The 19,203-nt window shown below is 39.0% G+C and overlaps 1 protein-coding gene across 3 annotated transcripts in view; it reads left to right on the top strand.

Moving 5' to 3' along the window:
- Positions 1-19,203, top strand: part of LOC122558539 (Golgi apparatus protein 1-like) — a 143,427-nt gene that overhangs the window by 27,603 nt on the left and 96,621 nt on the right. For all 3 annotated transcript variants that reach the window (XM_087996028.1, XM_043707238.2, XM_043707237.2), the window contains exons 2-3: positions 17,650-17,682; positions 18,465-18,551. In XM_087996028.1, the coding sequence (XP_087852154.1) occupies positions 17,650-17,682; positions 18,465-18,551 (120 nt within the window). The remainder of the gene's footprint in view (positions 1-17,649; positions 17,683-18,464; positions 18,552-19,203) is intronic.

Below are 19,203 nucleotides of genomic sequence, written 5' to 3'. Positions count from 1 at the left end.
CCTCAGAACTGGAAAACACTCCCTTCAAAACACTCTGCTCCATGATTCCATCAGTTCCACTGTCAACAACCACTCCCTTCCTAAGAAAGCACAGATGATGTAGCACCCACTCTTTCACCTGTCCACTTCCCATCATCTTCAATCCCAGAAATATGTCTTGCAGTTCCAGTTGCAATTTCCTTGCAGTGTTTTAAATTTAGTCTGCCATATTTGCTGCTTAAGATGTACACTGCTCTGCATCTGTATTGAGGAAAGTAAATGCAGATTGGATGATTGCTTTGCTGAGCATTTCTTTTCAATCCAGAAGCATTACTCCTTGCTCCTAATTGCTAATCATTTTAACTTGAGATTCCATTCCCAGATTCCGTCCTCCGATTACTATTTTACTGAAACTCAGCAGAAATTCGGGAAACAGTACTAATCTGTCGAACAGGCAATTTACAACTTCCCAGATTTAACACTTGAGATAAACAAATGCAAATTATAGCCTCTACCCTCATTGTTATGGGTACCGACTGCTGTGAATGATTCTTCTGTCATATACACCTCCTCCAGACCCAACTTGCTTCATTTTATATCCCCATTATCACTTGGATTAAACTTGAACATGTCAGTGAATTGCCTGTCGTTCACATTCAGGCTTAGCCTTTTTTCATTCCTCAGCAACTTCTGCTTCTATGCTCGTTTAAAATCTGCATCATTTGCAGCACTTCCTAAGTCTAAGCAGTTATTATTGCCCCGTTTCCCTACCCCCATATCAGTCGAAGCAAAACGCTCAGAGAGGCAGTATAGTTTTACTTCTTTCATCTTTATTCTGGGCCCTAGAGAGAGAGAGAGAACAATCACCCATGTGCACAGAGACATGGATTCTTGGTCTTCTCTCAAACAGCAGTTTCTTAATGAATTATATTGTCATTTTACAAGGAGGCGCATCCAGACAAGGCAACATTTATATTAATTGGGTGACTGTTACAATCAGCGAGTGTCAATAGTCAAGATTAAGCCATCTGCTGTTACACAATGAGTAACTGGCTTCACATAATGAATGCTTTTCACCTTTTTAACTGACTTTACATATTGAATGCTTCTTCATCTTGTTAGATGGCTTTATATAATGAATGCTTTTTCAGCTTGTTAACACGCACCTTTCCCTCCAGCACCTCATTGTTTACTGCAAGTTATCTGATCTGAGTCATGCTTAGCTGAACCTTTTGTTTCACAAAACTCAAAACTTAACTCTTTTCCTACCTGCTTATACTCTATACACATTCTTGCAGTCGTCAAGAAGCTGAAATGTTAAAACACTTTTTCTCTCTGCACAAAAGCTGCATGACCAGCTGAATATTCCCAGCACCTTGTTTATATTTCAGACAGCTACAAGTATGATATGTATATTCCAACATTGGCAGTATTTTTCTTTGGGAGATGGTGGACTAAGAATTCTGAAAGATAAAATGAATAAAGGGTAAACTAATCTTAATTTGAAATATTATGTAGGATAAAACCCAAGCATAACACATACACACCTTAAAGTTGAATCTGTTTTCTGTTATTTTAAAACAGCTTGACTTGTGCAATCAGAGCCTAGGAAGTTTAACGTAGGCTTTAGCCATTATTTGCTTCTCTTCTAAAAACTGTAAATCGATTTTGGTTGAATGTTTGTACTTTTCTCACTTTTGAAACATAACTCAAGCAGAGTAGGGAACAGTCTACCTGACTCAGTAAAGAAAGCATAAAGCTATGGCAACCTGCATGCTTTCAAGGAAGACCTCAGCTAATGCACAGATCAGAGATCAAACCTGGGATCCTCTTGCCATCAGGAATACTAAACTGGAACTGATTGAGAAAATAATGCCTTTAATCCTGGTTTTGGAAATTTGCTGTGATTGTTCATAGAATGTAAACTTTTAGAGCACTTTGAAAGTTTAGTTTGGAAGTGACAGTTTTACCCCTCTCATTCAAGTAGCTGATTGCTATAAATTACCTTGATGGTTATCCATAACCGTCCAAATGACTATTTTGCGAGTGTACTGGTATTGGTCGTGGAGAATAAAATGGCTGCTGGAATTTGGCATTGCTAATTCCACAGCTCCAAGATTAACCCTGCTGGTAGAAGCTTTATGAGAAACCTATTCAGTTGACTAAGTATTTTTCATATCTTGGGATATTAATTCAATTATTACAAAATCTTGCTGGGGCGTAATAGCATAAGAGTTAAGTGTGTGTGACTTGGGCCTGACAATATAAATGTCTGGTCTGTGCTGAGGTAATCTATCCCACCAAAGAGCGTCAGAAGGGCAGGTACAGTTTGCTGTAGTGCACAGAGGTAACCATCCTGGATTGTGTCCCGAAGTCACTAGGGTGGTATTTGAAGCTAAAGGCAAGAGTCTTGTCATTCAACCATGGCCAACACCTCGTGGTTCAGCTGAACTTAGGCAGTTGGCACTGGTGCATTTAATTTATTTCCTTTTATTATTTGGAGGAAAAGTGAGAAGAAACTCAATGAAGGTTCCCTGGTGTGGCATAGTGAATAAGCATGGATGGGTACATTTAGTCTCTCTTTCAAATGAAAATGAGTTTTTATTTAAGTTGTTAGTATTCTGCTAGTTTTCATTGATTCCCAACATCAGAAACGTGGCAAATCTACAGTCACGTTTAAAATCGTGGGTGGGAGAATAGCGATGTAAAAATAAGTATTAACTGAATTGGAGGGAACTATTCAATTTACTATTTTACTCATATTCTGATGCCAACATTAATAAATCACAATACTGAGAGAGGGGAGAAAAGCAATGACTGGGCAATTAATAGAGCAGCTTATAAAAATGATATCTCTAAGTAATAATTGTGTGCTACAAGTGCCTATTGAAATGATAATCTCCAAATAGAGGGAATATAACCACTGCCCCTTCCATTCAATGACATTGCTATCACTGAATCCCCTACTACCAACATCCTGGGGATTACCATTGACCAGAAACCCAACTGGACAACATTATTTTGATTCCATTCTCTTCATGTAAGTTTCCATTTGTCAATAATTTGTTTTTTTTTGTTATAATGTTCCATCAGGGGCTCTTTAATGTTAACAAGAGTTACTCAGGTATCATGCTGGGAAGTGATTTTTTTTATGGTAAGGAGTCATTTACTTCTGACTGTGAGGGGTTTAGTTTTCTACTCGATCATTGTTGCAGCATTGTTCACCATTTGATTCACTGGTACTGGGTGTCATTGAGGCTGTTTTTTGTTGCTAAACTCTGAAATTGAGATTGAACACATGTTTTATCCACTAAAGGTACATATCTCAAAGTTGATGCCAATATTGGGGACTTTATACAAATAGTTTTGGTGCAAGATTGTGTTCCCTGGAGACTCTTGCACTGAACCTAATTCAGATTGATCTGAAGACTTGTTGTATAATGTCTTCCTTGTGAATTGTTGACTTGGCATATTTTGCTGAGGAGATGCCAGATATAACTTAATTGCGCACATGATCAGTTTAAATTGCTTGAGTGGTGATATATTTCACCAAGACTTAAGTTGTGTTGTATGCGAAGCACTGTTGGAAAACCTTTGTGAAATTTGGTTATGACCTGGAGCTTGCTGCCTGTTAATGTAGTAGAATCAGAGATGATAAATGATTTCAAAAGAAATTTGAGTAGACACGAGGGAAATAAAATTGCAGGGCAGTAACATAGCAAAGGATAATTAGACTGCTTGGATTTCTCAGCAGAAAGCCAGCATTGACTTCATGGACCAAATCTTTTGTCATGTTTAAAATAGTGGGTGGGTGAATAGCAATGTAAAGATAAGCATTTACCAAATTGGAGGGAATTATTCAATTGGATGTCGGAAGGATTAGTTGAGACAGTGATTGTTTCTATATGGTCCAAGGGACTTGGATTTCAAAATTCAACACAGATTCACCCCTTTTTTAAAATAGGTTTTACAAAATTAGAAAGACAGCAGATTTGGAGGATGTAACTCAAATTGTGAAATGTATTGGACAACTTTTGTGAGTTGAAGGATGTTAAAAAGGTGAACTTTTGCGAGTTAAAAAGATGAATTTTCTACGAAGCAGAATATTGAATGTAGGAAGGTCATGTGGTTTGTGTACTTGCACCATGAAGAATTTTTTTTCTTTCATCCTTTCATGGGCTGTGGCATTATTGAGAAGTCAGCATTTGTTGCCCATCCCTAATCACTGAACTGAATAATTTGCTGGACCATTCAAAGAGCAGTTCAGAGTCAGTCCAGCCACATTGCTGAGAATCTGCCGTCATATGTATTCCAGACCAGGTAAACTTGGCACAGTCAATTCCCCAAAAGGGATAAGATGGGTTTTTGCAATAATTGTTGCTGGTTTCACAGTGACTCTTAACTGAAGCTAGCTTTTTAATTCCACGCTTTAATATCAGCTGTTGTGATGGGATTTGAACCCATGCCCCCAGCATATGGTCTGGATTTCTGAACATTACCACTACACTATCACCTGCCCTTTCTTTATGTTTATATTTCAATCCCTTTGTAATAAATGCTTGTGATTGATGTGTGATTTATCATGCTCCTCTAAATACTAATGTGTTCCAGTTTATCTTTAACACATCCTCGGACATGAAAACTTTTAATTTTTCCTTATTATATTCCTCGACTTAATCGCCAACTTTGCAGGGCCAAGTTAAAATCATTTTGCAAATGATAATTGACAAAAGATGAGATCTAGAAACTTAGTAAGAGAATAGCGCCATGCCACGCAACAGTTTTGAACAAATAACAATGTTTTGCTGTTCAAATCAGAAGTGTAACACAGTCTATAATACGTGCAATGCTTGCTTTTACTACCAAATTAACATTTGGTAAATGTGAGTAATGTACTGTGAACACCCCACAGCGCACATTAAATGTCAAATGTGAGCACGACTGGTCGCACCGATTACTCAGCAATTCTCCCCAGATGTTAGTGGATCATCAAATGTCTATACTTGGAGATTACAATTCTTCACTTTGCACTTTCTTCACTCCTCAATAATTGCCCCTGTTGTGGTAGATCATTCCCTATCCTTGGTAAATACTATCATGGAATCTGAAAACTGCACTCCAGTACTTTTCCACAGGCACGCATTCAGCTTTTCAGTGATGGCTTGCTTTACCAAGCTCAGACTTTGCTTGGCTTTTCCCTGAGTTCTAATCTTCAGTTGCTTTATCAATGACGTCCCTTCGGACTTTCCGACCATAAGGTTGGAAGTGGAAATGTTCGCTGCTGATTGCGCAATGTTCAATACCATTTGCGATAAGTAATGCTGTTACAAGGAGGGTGAGGAAAGCCCTATTAAAACTCGTCTTTGTATTTCAGTTAACTCATTTGGCTGGGCTGTTACTGTTTGTGATGACACCAGACTGACGCCAATAGTGTGGGTTCAATTCCCATACTGATTGAGATTGCCATGATGGTTCCACCTTCTTAATCTCATCTCTCACCTGAGATGTGGACAAAACGGCAAGATCTGGACAATATCCAGGCTGGGGCTGTAAAGTGGCAAGTAATATGCCACATAAAGCCAGGCAATGGCCATCTCCAATAATTGAAAATATAACAATTACCCCTTGCATTACCATAACTGAATTCTACACTCCCAACATCCTGATGTTGATCAGAAATAAGACCTGCCATGTATATGTAGTGGCTACAAGAACAGATCAGAGGCTAGGAATGTTCAGTTAGTAACTTAACTCCTGACTCCCCAAAACCTGTCAACTCTCTACACAAGGCGCAAGTCAAGAGTGTAACTCCCTACTTGCCTGAATGTGTGCAGCTCCAGTAACACTGAAGAAGCTTGACAACATCCAGTATAAAACAGCCCACTTGACTGGCACACATCCACAAAAAGCTCCTTCCTCTAACACTGACACTCAGTAGCATCAGTGTGGATTGGCTACAAGATGCACTACAGAAATTCACCAATTTAACCTGTTAACCTGACATCAGTATAGGAAAAATATGAGAAATGATTCAGGTTTTAATCCTGAACTTGCCACCTAAAATGACAACCCGTATCTTCTCACACAAAGCAGAAAATTGTGGCAATATTGCTAGTTTGTTATTCTTAAAATTTCCTCTTCAGTTTGTGCAGTAAATGAAGGTGTATGATGTTCAATCTGGCTTATTTGGAAAAGCAACAATGAGCTTGATTCTAATTGTCATCAGGTTACCTGAAAGTCAACCTGAGTAATACTGTTAGGTGAGGAAAATACTAAAACTGTTCTTTATATTTCAGTTAGCTCAGTTGGCTGGACTGTGACTGTTTAGTGATGCAGAGTGACACCAATAGTATGGGTTCAATTTCCATGCTGATTGAGATTACCATGATGGTTCACCTCATCTCTCACCTGAGGCGTTATGATGTTCTGGTTAAACTCTGAAATGAGAGAGCAGCCTATGGTCCTTTGGAACTGTTGAAATCTTACCCTTTACCTCTTTGCATTCATCTTTTCTTAGTTGAATTCAGATTTTAAAATGCATTAACAAATCATTACAAAGCACAGTACATATTTCTAGATTTTTTTTCAACCCAATTTGCGATGAAAAGCACGTTAATGACTATATTCATTATTGGCAACACCTATGGAACCATATATCCTATATTTTTTAAGTTCATTTTTTACTTTGACTTGTCTGTTTTGCTCAGCTTTTGTGGCACATATAGATTTATCGCTGAAATGAGGCTTGATGAATAGCTTTCAGTCCCATGACTGAGTTGACATCATGTCACGTGACTATGTACATGCCTTAACTAACTGAGACCCAATTGGATTGTTTCTCAGAGAAACCATTTATTTTGTTTTATGAAATGCACTTTCCCTTCCCCTCCTCCCGATACCTTCATAAGACATGTTCCCAGGTTTTTTTTTTCTCCCCCTATTTTGCTGCTGGTTAATGTGATAGTTTTCATGTAATGCCAACCTCAAATATCTTGTCTGTAGGATTAAGTCATGTAGTGCCAATCTAACTGTGGTGGTTTTAACTATCTTCCTATCTTCCCAGAGAGGTTTGACTTTCCTACAGAGGAGTACTGTATTCATTCTTGTATTGAAACTGCCATAAATATTCACTTAGCCAGTCCATTGACTTGTTCCATGCAGCTGGTTACGGTAGCACAAGTATATCTGCATAGCAGGAGGGGATTTTTTATTCAGGTCTATACATCATTTAGGTCGTATTTACATATACTTAGAGTCATGGAGATGTACTTCATAAAGATTTGAAAAAAAATTGCGCATCTGTCGTTGTGATCAGCAAATTGTAAATTTAACTGACAGGTTTTGAGACTGAATTTATTGTTGTGGGTCACACTTGGTTTTGACCAGGAATCATGACCTTGAAATGTTAGTCGTACTTGTTTTCAGATGTTTCCTCACCTGAGCATTTCTAAAATTATTCTTTTGCTATTAATTCAAGTTATTGCGCATATCTTGCTATAATTCTTGGAGGGGATGATGTCTTTGAATTTATGGGAAACACCTTATATCATCTTATAAGGTGAATAAGATGTCATAACATCAAAATTAAAAATCCTGAAGCTTGTCTGCAATATGGTTTGTAATTTCATATCTCTGGATCTTGCAAGACTGAACCTGTAACACTGATTCCGTTATTGTTTCTTTCTGACAGTAGGTTTAGAGTTAATTTGAGCAAATTGAACAAATGACTACTTCATCTGTTATGCTGTAATATATTGTTTTATGTTCAAGCTTTGGATTTTTTGGCACATTGAAGTGCCCTGCTTCAAATCAGAAGATGTAAAAGAGCATTTATAATATTTCATATTATTGCTTTGTTGTGTTATAAAGTTATAATTGACTACGGAATACTGTCATCTCCCTGCAAAAAGTTAAAGATTTCTGGCAAACAGTAGAAAAACCAAACGCAACAGTTGTTTAATATTCATAAATTAAGTTGTGTAGTTGTCATTTGTGAGGTTTGAATTTTATATTGGTTACCTTCAAGAAGGTCTGAAGACCTTTTAAGTCATGTTAATCATGAAGATTGTATTTTTTTTGAGAATTTTTTGGTGCCATTCATTTCATTCAGCCATCTTATCAGTTTGCTTCCTTTCCTTCGCAGTCACTGCTAAAACTACAGTGACCTATATGAAGCTTCCAAAACAATCTTTAAGCTCTAAAAATGAACTTAATCAGTTCAAAAAAAAGGTGTATGTCTTTAAATTTGAGCCTATCTATTTTGATCAATAACTGTAGTGTTATGCAAAAGTTCACTTCTGCTTCAAAATACCCTCTTTTTAAAAAACTTGCAATTTTTTTGTTGTTTTGAAAAGCTGTTATTGTTGCTTTGTGGCTGATGGAAAGGCTTGGATTAGTTGAGCAAATTATTTAGTGAGGTTATTTATGGATCAGAGTGTCATCCTGTTTCTCTATCCCTGTATCAATTGAAGCAAACACTCACAGTATGGGCTCTACCTTCTCCATCTTTATTCTGGGCCCTGGAGAGAGAGAACGATTGCCCATGAGCACAGAGACATGAGTTCTTGGTCTTCTCTTGAATGGCAGATTCTTAAGGAATTATATAATCACTTACAGGGAGCAGCATCCAAGTAAGGCAGCATCTATATTGATTGGGTGACTGTTAGAATCAGTGAGCATCAACAGTAAAGATTAAGTCATCTGGCATTTCACAATGAATGTTCCTCACCTCGTTATCTGGGATTACATGATGGATGTTCCTCACCTTCTAAACTGGCATGATACAGTGGATGTTCTTTATCTCATTAAACCACTATCCTTGCCTCTAGCACCTCATTGTTTACTGCAAGTTCTTATCTGGTCAAAGTCATGGCTAGCTGTGCCTTTGTCAAGCAACCCTAAACTTAACTCTTTTCCTACCTGCACATACCTTCTACGCTTTCTCAAGAGAATCAACTTAATAATTGAACACAGCACAAAAATACTGAGTGTGTTGGAAATCTGAAATGGTACATACAGCTGCAGAACATTTGGATCAGACTACAAATGTGAAGGATGTTGTTTCAGGTCACTGACCTTTGATTGGAATGAATAGTCACAGTGAGAAGTATTCTGATAAAAGCTCATAGACCTGAAATATCAGCAGTTTCTCCTTCTGTGAATCTGAACCTAATGAGCGTCTCCAGGTTCTTTATACCTTCAAAATGAACTTAGGCTTTTGACCATATTGAGTGTGTAGTATTAATCTGGATGAATCATAAACCTCTATGCATTGAGTTTAAGATGCTCATCACAGTGGATGAGTGATTATTTCAATTGTCATTTCCTGTTAAAAATGCAAAGTGACCACAACTTTCCAACGATACTCTGCCTTGTCTATCACTGCAAACATAACTTTGTGATGGTGTATATCATGGTCAATCAGAGTATTTTGGAATGTATAGATTGCAGTGGTAGCCCTGTTTGCTATGCAGCTCAGCTGGAAATCTGAATAGAATATACACACAAGTCTCTGATCTAAAAGGATTTCCAGTGGGAGGCTCTGGAAAGATGATGTATTTTTCAATAATGCACTAGGGTAAGTTAACTCATAGCTGTTCAGGGTGGATGAGGTTCCAATGATTTGAGGATATTCTCTCTCTACTTTCATACTCCATTCCCTTTGAAATAACAACTAAAATGCTATTTGTCTTCCCTACTGAACTAAGATGCTACCTCAGCAGGCCTGGCAGCATCTATGGAGAGAAACAGACATAATGTTTCGGGTCCACAGACTCTCTTTCAGAGTTCTGAAGAAGAGTCACTGGACCCGAAAAGTTAACTCATTGTCTCAGCAGATACTACCAGACATGCTGAGTTTCTCCAGCAATTTCTGTTAATGTTTTGGATTTCCAGAACATACACTTCTTTGATCTTTTGGTTTTTTTTTTGTTGTTTAGATGCTATCCTTTTGTGATTCATGTATGGGCATTCCCAAATATCTCTGTGCTGTAGCTTTCTGCAGTCTTTCTCCATTTAAACCATGTTCAGATCCTCCTCTTCCTGCCAAAGTGCACAAAGTCACACCTTCCCAAATTATATTCATTTGCCAAGTTTTTTGCCCATTTGTTGTGGTCCTGTTCGCCGAGCTGGGAATTTGTGTTGCAGACGTTTCGTCCCCTGTCTAGGTGACATCCTCAGTGCTTGGGAGCCTCCTATGAAGCGCTTCTGTGATCTTTCCTCCGGCATTTGTAGTGGTTTGAATCTGCCGCTTCCGGTTGTCAGTTCCAGCTGTCCGCTGCAGTGGTCACTATATTGGGTCAGGTCGATGTGCTTATTGATTGAATCTGTGGATGAGTGCCATGCCTCTAGGAATTCCCTGACTGTTCTCTGTTTGGCTTGTCCTATAATAGTAGTGTATCAAATCCCATGCAAGGGCTGCACAAAGCACCATATAGGACAAACAGGAAGACAGCTAACGATCCGCATCCATGAACACCAACTAGCCACGAAATGACATGACCAGCTATCCTTAGTAACCACATATGCAGATGACAAGCAACATGATTTTGACTGGGACAACACTACTATTATAGGACAAGCCCTTACGTCGATTCTCCTGCTCCTTTGATGCTGCCTGTCCTGCTGCGCTTTTCCAGCAACACATTTTTCAGCTCTGACCTTCAGCATCTGCAGTCCTCACTTTCTCCTCGTTGATTTCACTTAAGTAGCCCAATTTGTGGTATCTTTTCAGATGTATTCTGAAAATCCAAATATATTAGATCCATTGCTTTCCATTTATCTAACCTGTTTGTTATTGCCTCAAAGAATTCTCTCAAATTTGTCGAGCATTGTTTCCTCTTCACAACCGTGCTGATTCTGCCAGATTATGTAATGTATTTCTAAATGTTCTGTAATTGTGTTTTTTTTATAATGGACTCTAAAATTTTTCCCAATAACAGGCGTTACACTAATTGGCATGTAGTTACCCAAATAAAGATATTATAAGGGCAGTTTTCCAATCCAATGCAAACAGAATCTTGGGATTCTTAGAAGATTGTTGCCAGTGCATTCATTATCTCTGTAGCCTCTTTAATATGTGAATACTTCATGTAACCTTCAATGTGATGCCATTATTTCGATTAACTGTGTCACTGATACAACTCAAGGACACATTCTTGAAATTAGAGTCTGTCTTATCAGAATTTCCTGTTGGCTGCATTTCCAGTACTTCATATAAAAGGATGGCCTGTGCTTTGCATATTTACTTCAGTGCTTCAAAATGAATTTAGGCTTCTGATTATATTGAGTGTGTAATATTAATCTGGATGAATCATCAACCCCTTTGAATTGGGTTTAAAATGCTTATCACAGTGAATGAGTGAATGTTACAATTGTCATTTCCTGTTAAAAATGCAGTGGCCACAGCATTCCAAAAACATTCTGCCTTGTGTATCACTGCAAACATAACATTGTGATGGTGTATATAATAGTTTGCAACAAACACTGTGCAACATTGAATCAGTTAATAAACAGTTTTTCTGTATTCCATTATGCAATGCATTTATTGCCGCACAAGGCTGCACTAACGCTTTCAGCTTGTACAAGAGGGGTGATAGATTGAAGACAGATGTCAGAGGCAAGTTCTTTACGCAGAGAGTGGTAAGGGCATGTCATGCCCTACATGCTAATGTAGTTAACTCAACCACATTAGAGAGGTTTAAACAATCCTTAGATAAGCACATGAATGATTTTGGGATAGTGTATAGGGACGAGCTGATAGTTCACAGGTCGGCACAACATCGAGGGCCGAAGGGCCTGTTCTGCCCTGTATTGTTCTATGTTCTAATGCAGTTACTGGAATGTGGTGAATAGCTTTGTAAAATTAAATAAAAAGTACCTAATTTGAACTGTCTCCTTGTCCAGCTATCCATTCTGAACAGGGAAAATATTAAAAGCTGTATTACCAACAGCAAAATAGCATTAGTATTGCTGCAGTTCTGTTCTTTGCTAACTGATGATTCATCCTGCTCGTTTCTGCTGCTTAAGCAACAGTTCAATCTGACAGCTTCTAGGAATGATAGACACCTGCGTGGGTTTCCTCTGGGTGCTCCGGTTTCCTCCCACAATCCAAAGATGTGCAGGTTAGGTGAATTGGCCATGCTACATTGCCCGTAGTGTTAGGTGTAGGAGAATGGTCCTGGGTGGGTTGCTCTTCGGAGGGTCGGTGTGGACTTGTTGGGCCGAAGGGCCTGTTTCCACATTGTAGGGAATCTAAACTAATCTAATCCAATTTTTAGTGGAATTGTAGAAAACTCTAACTTCTATCTGTTCACAGAATAATCTGGCAGTACACTAATTCTTGGACTAATGAACTGCAAGGTGATAACGAGATGTGTAAAACCGGAAAATCTCTCCAACAGTTTAGCAGCTGTAGAAGGAGCAGAACCCATTTCTTCTGCATCCTCTCCCTTTCCCTACTATGCCTCTGGAAATCTTCAGGTCACCATATACTCTTACCTTCAATAATATTGGAAATGATTGGACTGCAGTATGCTGATGTCGCTACTGTGGTAGGCCAGATAGCAAGCAATGTTGAGTCAGAATGCAGGAAGGCACTAGACCGCTTGGTGTAATGGTGCAATGATGACCATCGCTCTCTCAATATCTGCAAAACAAAAGAACTGGTCATTGACTTCAGGAAGAAAGGAGGAGGACATGCTCCTATCTACATCAGCAGAACTGAGGTGGAGAGGATCCAGAATGTTGAGTTCCTCGGAGTGACGATAACCAACAATCTGTCCCGATCTCCCACATAGATGCGACTGTCAAGGAGGCCCAATACCTCCTCTTCCTCTGGAGGCTTAGGAAATTCAGCATGTCCAGAAGGACCCTCACCAACTTTTACAGATGCACCATAGAAAGCATTCTATATGGATGCATAACAGCCTGGTTTGTCAACTGCTCTGTCCAGGACTGTAAGGGACTACATAAAGTTCTGTGCACAGCCCAGGCCATCACAGAAGCCAACCTTTCATCCATGGACTTCATTTACACTTCCTGCTGTTGGAAAAGGCTACTAACATCAAAGATCCTTCCCACCCTGATAATCCTGTCTTCCGCCCTCTTCCCGTCAGGCAGATAATACAGAAGCTTGACCACAACACCAACAGGTTCAAGACCAGTTTCTCCTCTGCTGTTATTATAATGCTGAATGGAACTGTAACTTCAAATAATGTTGATCTTGCTTTATGCAGCCGTAACCTTATATGCCTCATTCTGTCTAAGCATCCTATGATCTGTCTGTCCTTGTTTGTTATGATCTGCATGTACTGCTTGCAAAACAAAACTTTTTATTGTACAGGGTACTTGGTTGCATCTGACGACAATAAACAAAGTCAATCAGAAACCTCCAATTTCATTGAGCTTCTATCCCCCCTCCACCATCCAGTTCTACCTTTGAGTAAGTCTAAGGAGAAGATTGAATTTTAAATTAGTCGTGTTGAAGGGGCATGAAGAGTTGGTAGCAAAGTCGATTTGATGCTGAGATGAGATCAATCGTCGTCATATCAAGTGATGGAGCAAACTCAAGGGGCTGAATTGCCTTTTCCTGCTCCTAATGTTCTTCACTTCAAACAGTTTGACTTGTTTCATCAGTAAAAGCAGATGTACAGTTGAGGTTATGCTATTGACTTCACTGCATGTTCTTGATATGTTTCACTTAGCAAATGATTCCAGTTCATCTGACATCTGTCTAGACAGCCACTGATCATAGTTTTAATACTTATTATTCTTCATTTTGGGATGTGGACATTGCTAGTTGGCCAGTATTTATTGCCCGTCCCTAGCTGCCCTTGAGCTGGTGGTGAGCTGTGTTCTTGAACTGCTGCAGTCACCTGCTATGGGTTGACCCACAATGCCATTAGGGAGGGAATTCCAAGATTTTGACCCAGCATCAGTGAAGGAATAGAGGTATACTTCGAGGTCAGAATGATGAGTGGCTTGGAGTGGAACTTGCAGGTGATGGTGTTCCTATGCATTTGCTGCCCCTGTCCTTCAAGATGGAAGTGGTCATGGGTTAGGGAAGTGCTGTCTCAGAACCTTTGGTGAATTTCTGTAGTGCTTCTTTCTGTTGGTGGAAAGTGCCATCCTGGTAGCGTCGTCACATATGAATTTCATTGCTGGTGTTTTACTGGATACTTATCTCCCTGCAGTTGTTTGATTTGAATTGAGTGACATATTTCCTTCTATTGTTAATAGGCAAACTGTGGACTATATTGAAATAGCCATATTTGTAAACAAAATCTGCTGTTTGATGCGATTCCTTAATCTCCCATCACAGTAACAAACCTAAGTACACTAACAGCTGCACAACCAATTTAAGATAATCAGTTAAGTTCATAACACTACTGCTACTGAGCGTCATTGTCATGTTGAAGTGAGTGGATGCTTGTTGGTGTAGTGCCAGTCAAGTGGGCTGCTTTTTCCTGGATGGTCGCAAGCTACTTGAGTGTTGTTGGGGCTGCACACATACAGGCAAGTGAGGTGTGTTCATCACACTCCTGACCTGTGCCTTGTAGATGGTGGACAAGCTTTGGGGAGTCAGGAGGTGAGTTACTCCCACCAGTATTCCTCGCCTCTGCCTTGCTGTTGTAGCCACTGAGTTTATCTGCTGAGTCCAGCTGAGTTTCTGGTTCATGATAACCCCCAAGATATTGACAGTGGGGGGGAATTCAATGATGGTAACGCCATTGAATGTTAAGGGGTAGTGGTTAGATTGTTTCTTATTGGTGGTGATCATAACCTGTCATTTGTGTGGTCTGAATGTTAATTGTCCCTTGTAAGCCCCAGTTTGGATATTGTCTGGATCTCCTTGCATTTGAGCATGAGCACCTTCAATAGCTGGGAAGTCATGAATGGTGCTGAACATTGTGCAATCGTTGGCGAACAACCCCGCCTTTGACCTTAATAGATTAGATTCCTTATAGCATGGAAACAGGCCCTTTGGCCCAACAAGTCCACACTAACCCTCCGAAGAGTAACCCACCCAGACCCATTTCCCCCTGACTAATACATCTAACACTATGGGCAACTTAGCATGGTCAATTCACCTGACCACATCTTTGGATTGTGGAGGAAACCGGAGCACCCGGAGGAAACCCACGCAGACACTGGGAGAACGTGCAAACTCAGTGCAGACAGTCATCCAAGGTTGGAATCGAACCTGGGACCCTGATGCTGTGAGGCAACAGTGCTAACCACTGAGTCACTGTGCCGCCGTGATGTAGGTAAGTCATTAATGAAGCAGCTGAAGATGGTGGAGCCCAGTTCCGTGAGGAACTCCTATAGAGATGTCCTGGAACTGAGGCAACTGACCTCCAGCAACCACGACTATCTTCCTGTGAGTCAGATATGACTCCAATCAGTAAAGAATCTGCCCCCAATACCCACTGATTCCAGTTTAGCTAGGGTTCCTTGATGCCACATTGGTTTGAATACAGCCTTGATGTCAAGGGCTGTCACTCTCACCTCATGCCTGTAATTCAGTTCTTTTGTCCATGTTTGAACCAAGGCTGCAATAGGTCAAGAACTGAGTGGCCCTGGTGAAATTCAAGCTAGGTGTCACTGAGCAGGTTATTGCTAAGCATGTGCTACTTGATAGCACTGTTGATGGCACCTTGAAGGTGATTGGTAGTAGACTTATGGGGCAGTAATTGGTCAAGTAGGATTTCTCTTGATTTTTACGTACAGGACATACCTGGGTAATTTTCCACTTTGTCAGGTAGTTGCCAGTGTTGTAACTATACTGGAACGGCTTGGCTCCGGCAGTTGTAAGTTCTGGAGCACAAGCACTGAAATTCAGGATTATGGATTCAACTAGTACTAAATATCCCAAATGTGATTCAGAGACTGTGTATTGGATAAAGTAGAGATTCAGTCATGTTGAGAATGACTGGAACAATACCTGGTCACTAAAGCCAGCTGAAGGGTTGGTGTTGCTTTTTGCTTGATTTCTATTCGAAGAGTAGAAAGGGTACTTGGTGTTTGCATCTGCAGAGATGCATGATTGGAGCAATAACAGAAGGAATTTAATTATGTTTTTTTTTCCCTGTTCAACTGTTGGATGGCCAAATTGTGACTACAGATGGGATGAAATTCCTTCAAACTGGGCACTGAATGCTAATCTTTCCTTTCATTAAAACAGCAGGCCGACACCTCCCGCTTACAGTTGACATTTAACAATCTCTTTTAAAGCTCAAAGACACCCACTCGAACGAAATAATTTCATGGTCCATTTTTGTGTTATGTATTTCGCATAGTAGTAGCCTATTAATCAGTCTTGATTCTATAAAAGTCTGTAACCAAAAGAAAAATCCTCCTTTCATGTAAACTGAGATTGCAGCAGCTAGAGACCAGATGTGTTTCTGTTGCGGCAAGCTCATTCTTGTTGCTAGCTCTACGTTTGGATGTGGAGGGGTAGGTTTTCAGAATACCCGTCCTATATAGTTTAATGTTCTGCATTAGATGCAACTTGTGTTCAGAAGTGTGTGAGTTTTGACTTTTTAAAATCAAATTTTTGCTCGAAACGCATGCAAAGCACTTAGTGTAGTAATCTACCTTGAATTAACAAAATTAGAAAATGTTTAGAATATAATTTTTTTTAAAATTGCAAAATATTCCTTGATATATTTGTATGATTTTAGTGCAAGTTTTATGATAGTCTAAAATAAGATTATCTCAAAAAAAAGCATTTTCTTTCAGTTTAGCGCTCAATCAGCAATTAGTCACCAGCCAAATTAGAATACAGGAATATAACAATTGCATGCAGATAGAATAGTTTTCTGGTTTGCCAGCACTTTCTGTTGGTGGAAAGTGCCATTCTGGTAGCTTCGTCATATATGAATTTCATTGCCAGTGTGATAATGGATACGCATCTCCCTGCAGTTGTTGGATTTGAATTGAGTGACATATTCCTTCTATTGTTAATAGGCAAACTGTAGACTATATTGAAATAGCCATATTTGCAAACAAAATCTGTTTGAGATTCCTTAAACTCCCATCACAATGACAACCCTGAGTACACTAACAGCTACACAATCAATTTAAGATAATCAGTTAAGTTCATAACATTGCTCATTTACACTTATGAGAAGTGACATACTTTCATGCGCAAGTGCCTATTCTCTGCAAACAAAATAAATATGATGGAGTATTGTACATTTCTTGAATTACCTGGGAATTTGGAGAGCCTGCAGATAGCCCTTGCATTTTTCTGTAGCAATACCTTGGTCACCTAGCACTTAGCAAGCAATTAACACCTTTTCTGCTGAAGCATAAATTATGATGCTGAAAATTGGTATTCCTGTGTTTGATTAGATGAGAAAAGCTTTGCAATATGTCTCTCTTTTCAGCATTGTTCTTTGTAGTACACATTCTAATTTTGTAACGTTTGGGTTTTATACTTTGCATAACTCTTTAGATAACTGCAGAACAATTTATGAGAACTATTCTAGTTTGTTAATTTATGCAGCAAAGTTAGTACAACTTGAAAAATCTAATTTCTGACTAAACCATTTCTCCCAAAACCCAAGGACACAATTTGCAATTATTAATGTAAAGTCCATACGTTGAAAAACATCTAATTAACTGGTATATTTAGCTAAAGCTAATGACTTTTATCTTCTCTTACAGGTAGATGATGAAATTTCTTCTGACTGTAACCATGTGAGTAAACTATTTCTTCAAGAACTTCTTACATATGTGTCTAAACTTAAATCAGATTTTGTTGATTTAAGATTCCAGTATTTTTGACTTTTTCATTCAATTCTTTAATCCTTCCTGTTCTGTTGGAGAATGATGGATTCTGTCTTACATTTTTATGTTTATGTCCATGCAGGAGCTAGTTAGTAAAAACAGCTTACAGCTGAGTCATTCAGACAGAAAGATCTTGTATTCATTTTACCCTGCTATATAAGATGGTCTCAGCCTGTGGGACGGTGCAAGTAGACTTTATACCTGGATCAGAGAGAGAGAAAATGACCTATTTGAGTTCTTGGTTGTATAGTTTTTAATTGGAAAGTACCTCATACCAGTTTTGGGTTTTGATTAAATATTCTTTAAGTTTATGAGCAATATTAACACAGTTTGAGAATTTTTTGGGGGTGGCAGGAAGAAATTGAGAAATTAAATTGTTAGTTATACTGGAGTAACTGAGTTGCCTGACACTTCTAAAATGGGTGAGTGTGTGATGTGTACCTGTTTGTTTGTGATCAGCCGTAAGAATTGATGTGCCTTTGAGTATAAGATTTGTTTCCACGTTGGGATACTGATGTTACTGTTAAGGTTTTCAGTTCATAATAGGTATTTGCTATTGTATATTATTTGTTTTAATTGATATGCAGGTGCTACAAGGTAACATAAGACAGATGTTTGGCTACAAGGTACCACTACCTTTAGTGAAATGTATATATAGTATAGGTCTTAATTCAGTTCGATTTCTCTTTCAGCTATTGTGGAATTACAAATTTAATCTAACTACAGACCCTAAATTTGAAGCTGCAGCAGGGGAAGTTTGCAGAATCACCCTGAGTGAAGTAAGTAAATGGAATGAATGTGGAGTAGCTGATCTTTGAAGCACAAAGCGTGACTGATTGGAAAGAAAAGTATTGAAATATTACCATGCTCAATTTACCATTGCGTCCATAAAGAACGTTTTGAACCTAACTTTCAGGACTTATCCTTTGCCTGGTATTCTTGAGTATTTTCTTTGGGTTCAAGTGAATTTTCAGAATTTTGCTAGGTTAGAGTAGCTCTATTAAAATTGGGTTTGCAGTATTACTGAATATTGGCTAATTTTAATTTTATAGATCAGTGAAAACCCATAAACAAATCAGTCCTCATCTAAGGAAGCATGATCTCAGTGAGTTCTACTATCTACTCTTCTGTAAAAAAGCCTTTTTCCTTCCAGCTCAACAGGAAGCGAAAGACTTGAGCTGATCTCTAACCTCGATTGAATCTAATATTGGCCAGTTGAGCTGCCAATCAAATGTGATAATAAATGGCCACCCTCCACACCCAAACTTTGGTTTGTTACAAATGAACTTACTAGAATGTCATAAGGAAGCTTGAAATTATTCCAGAGGCTGGTATCCTCAGCAAGTCACCCTTATATATGAATAGCCCTTGACTTTAGGATTCCTGACGAAGAGCTTATGCCCGAAATGTCAATTCTCCTGCTCCTCAGGT

Source organism: Chiloscyllium plagiosum, unplaced genomic scaffold, assembly GCF_037043375.1.
Source record: "Chiloscyllium plagiosum isolate Xiang-an unplaced genomic scaffold, Cpla_swu_hap1 HiC_scaffold_17, whole genome shotgun sequence".
NCBI lineage: Eukaryota > Metazoa > Chordata > Chondrichthyes > Orectolobiformes > Hemiscylliidae > Chiloscyllium > Chiloscyllium plagiosum.
Note: the sequence above shows the minus strand (reverse complement) of the source record. Positions and strands in the feature narration are given on the sequence as shown.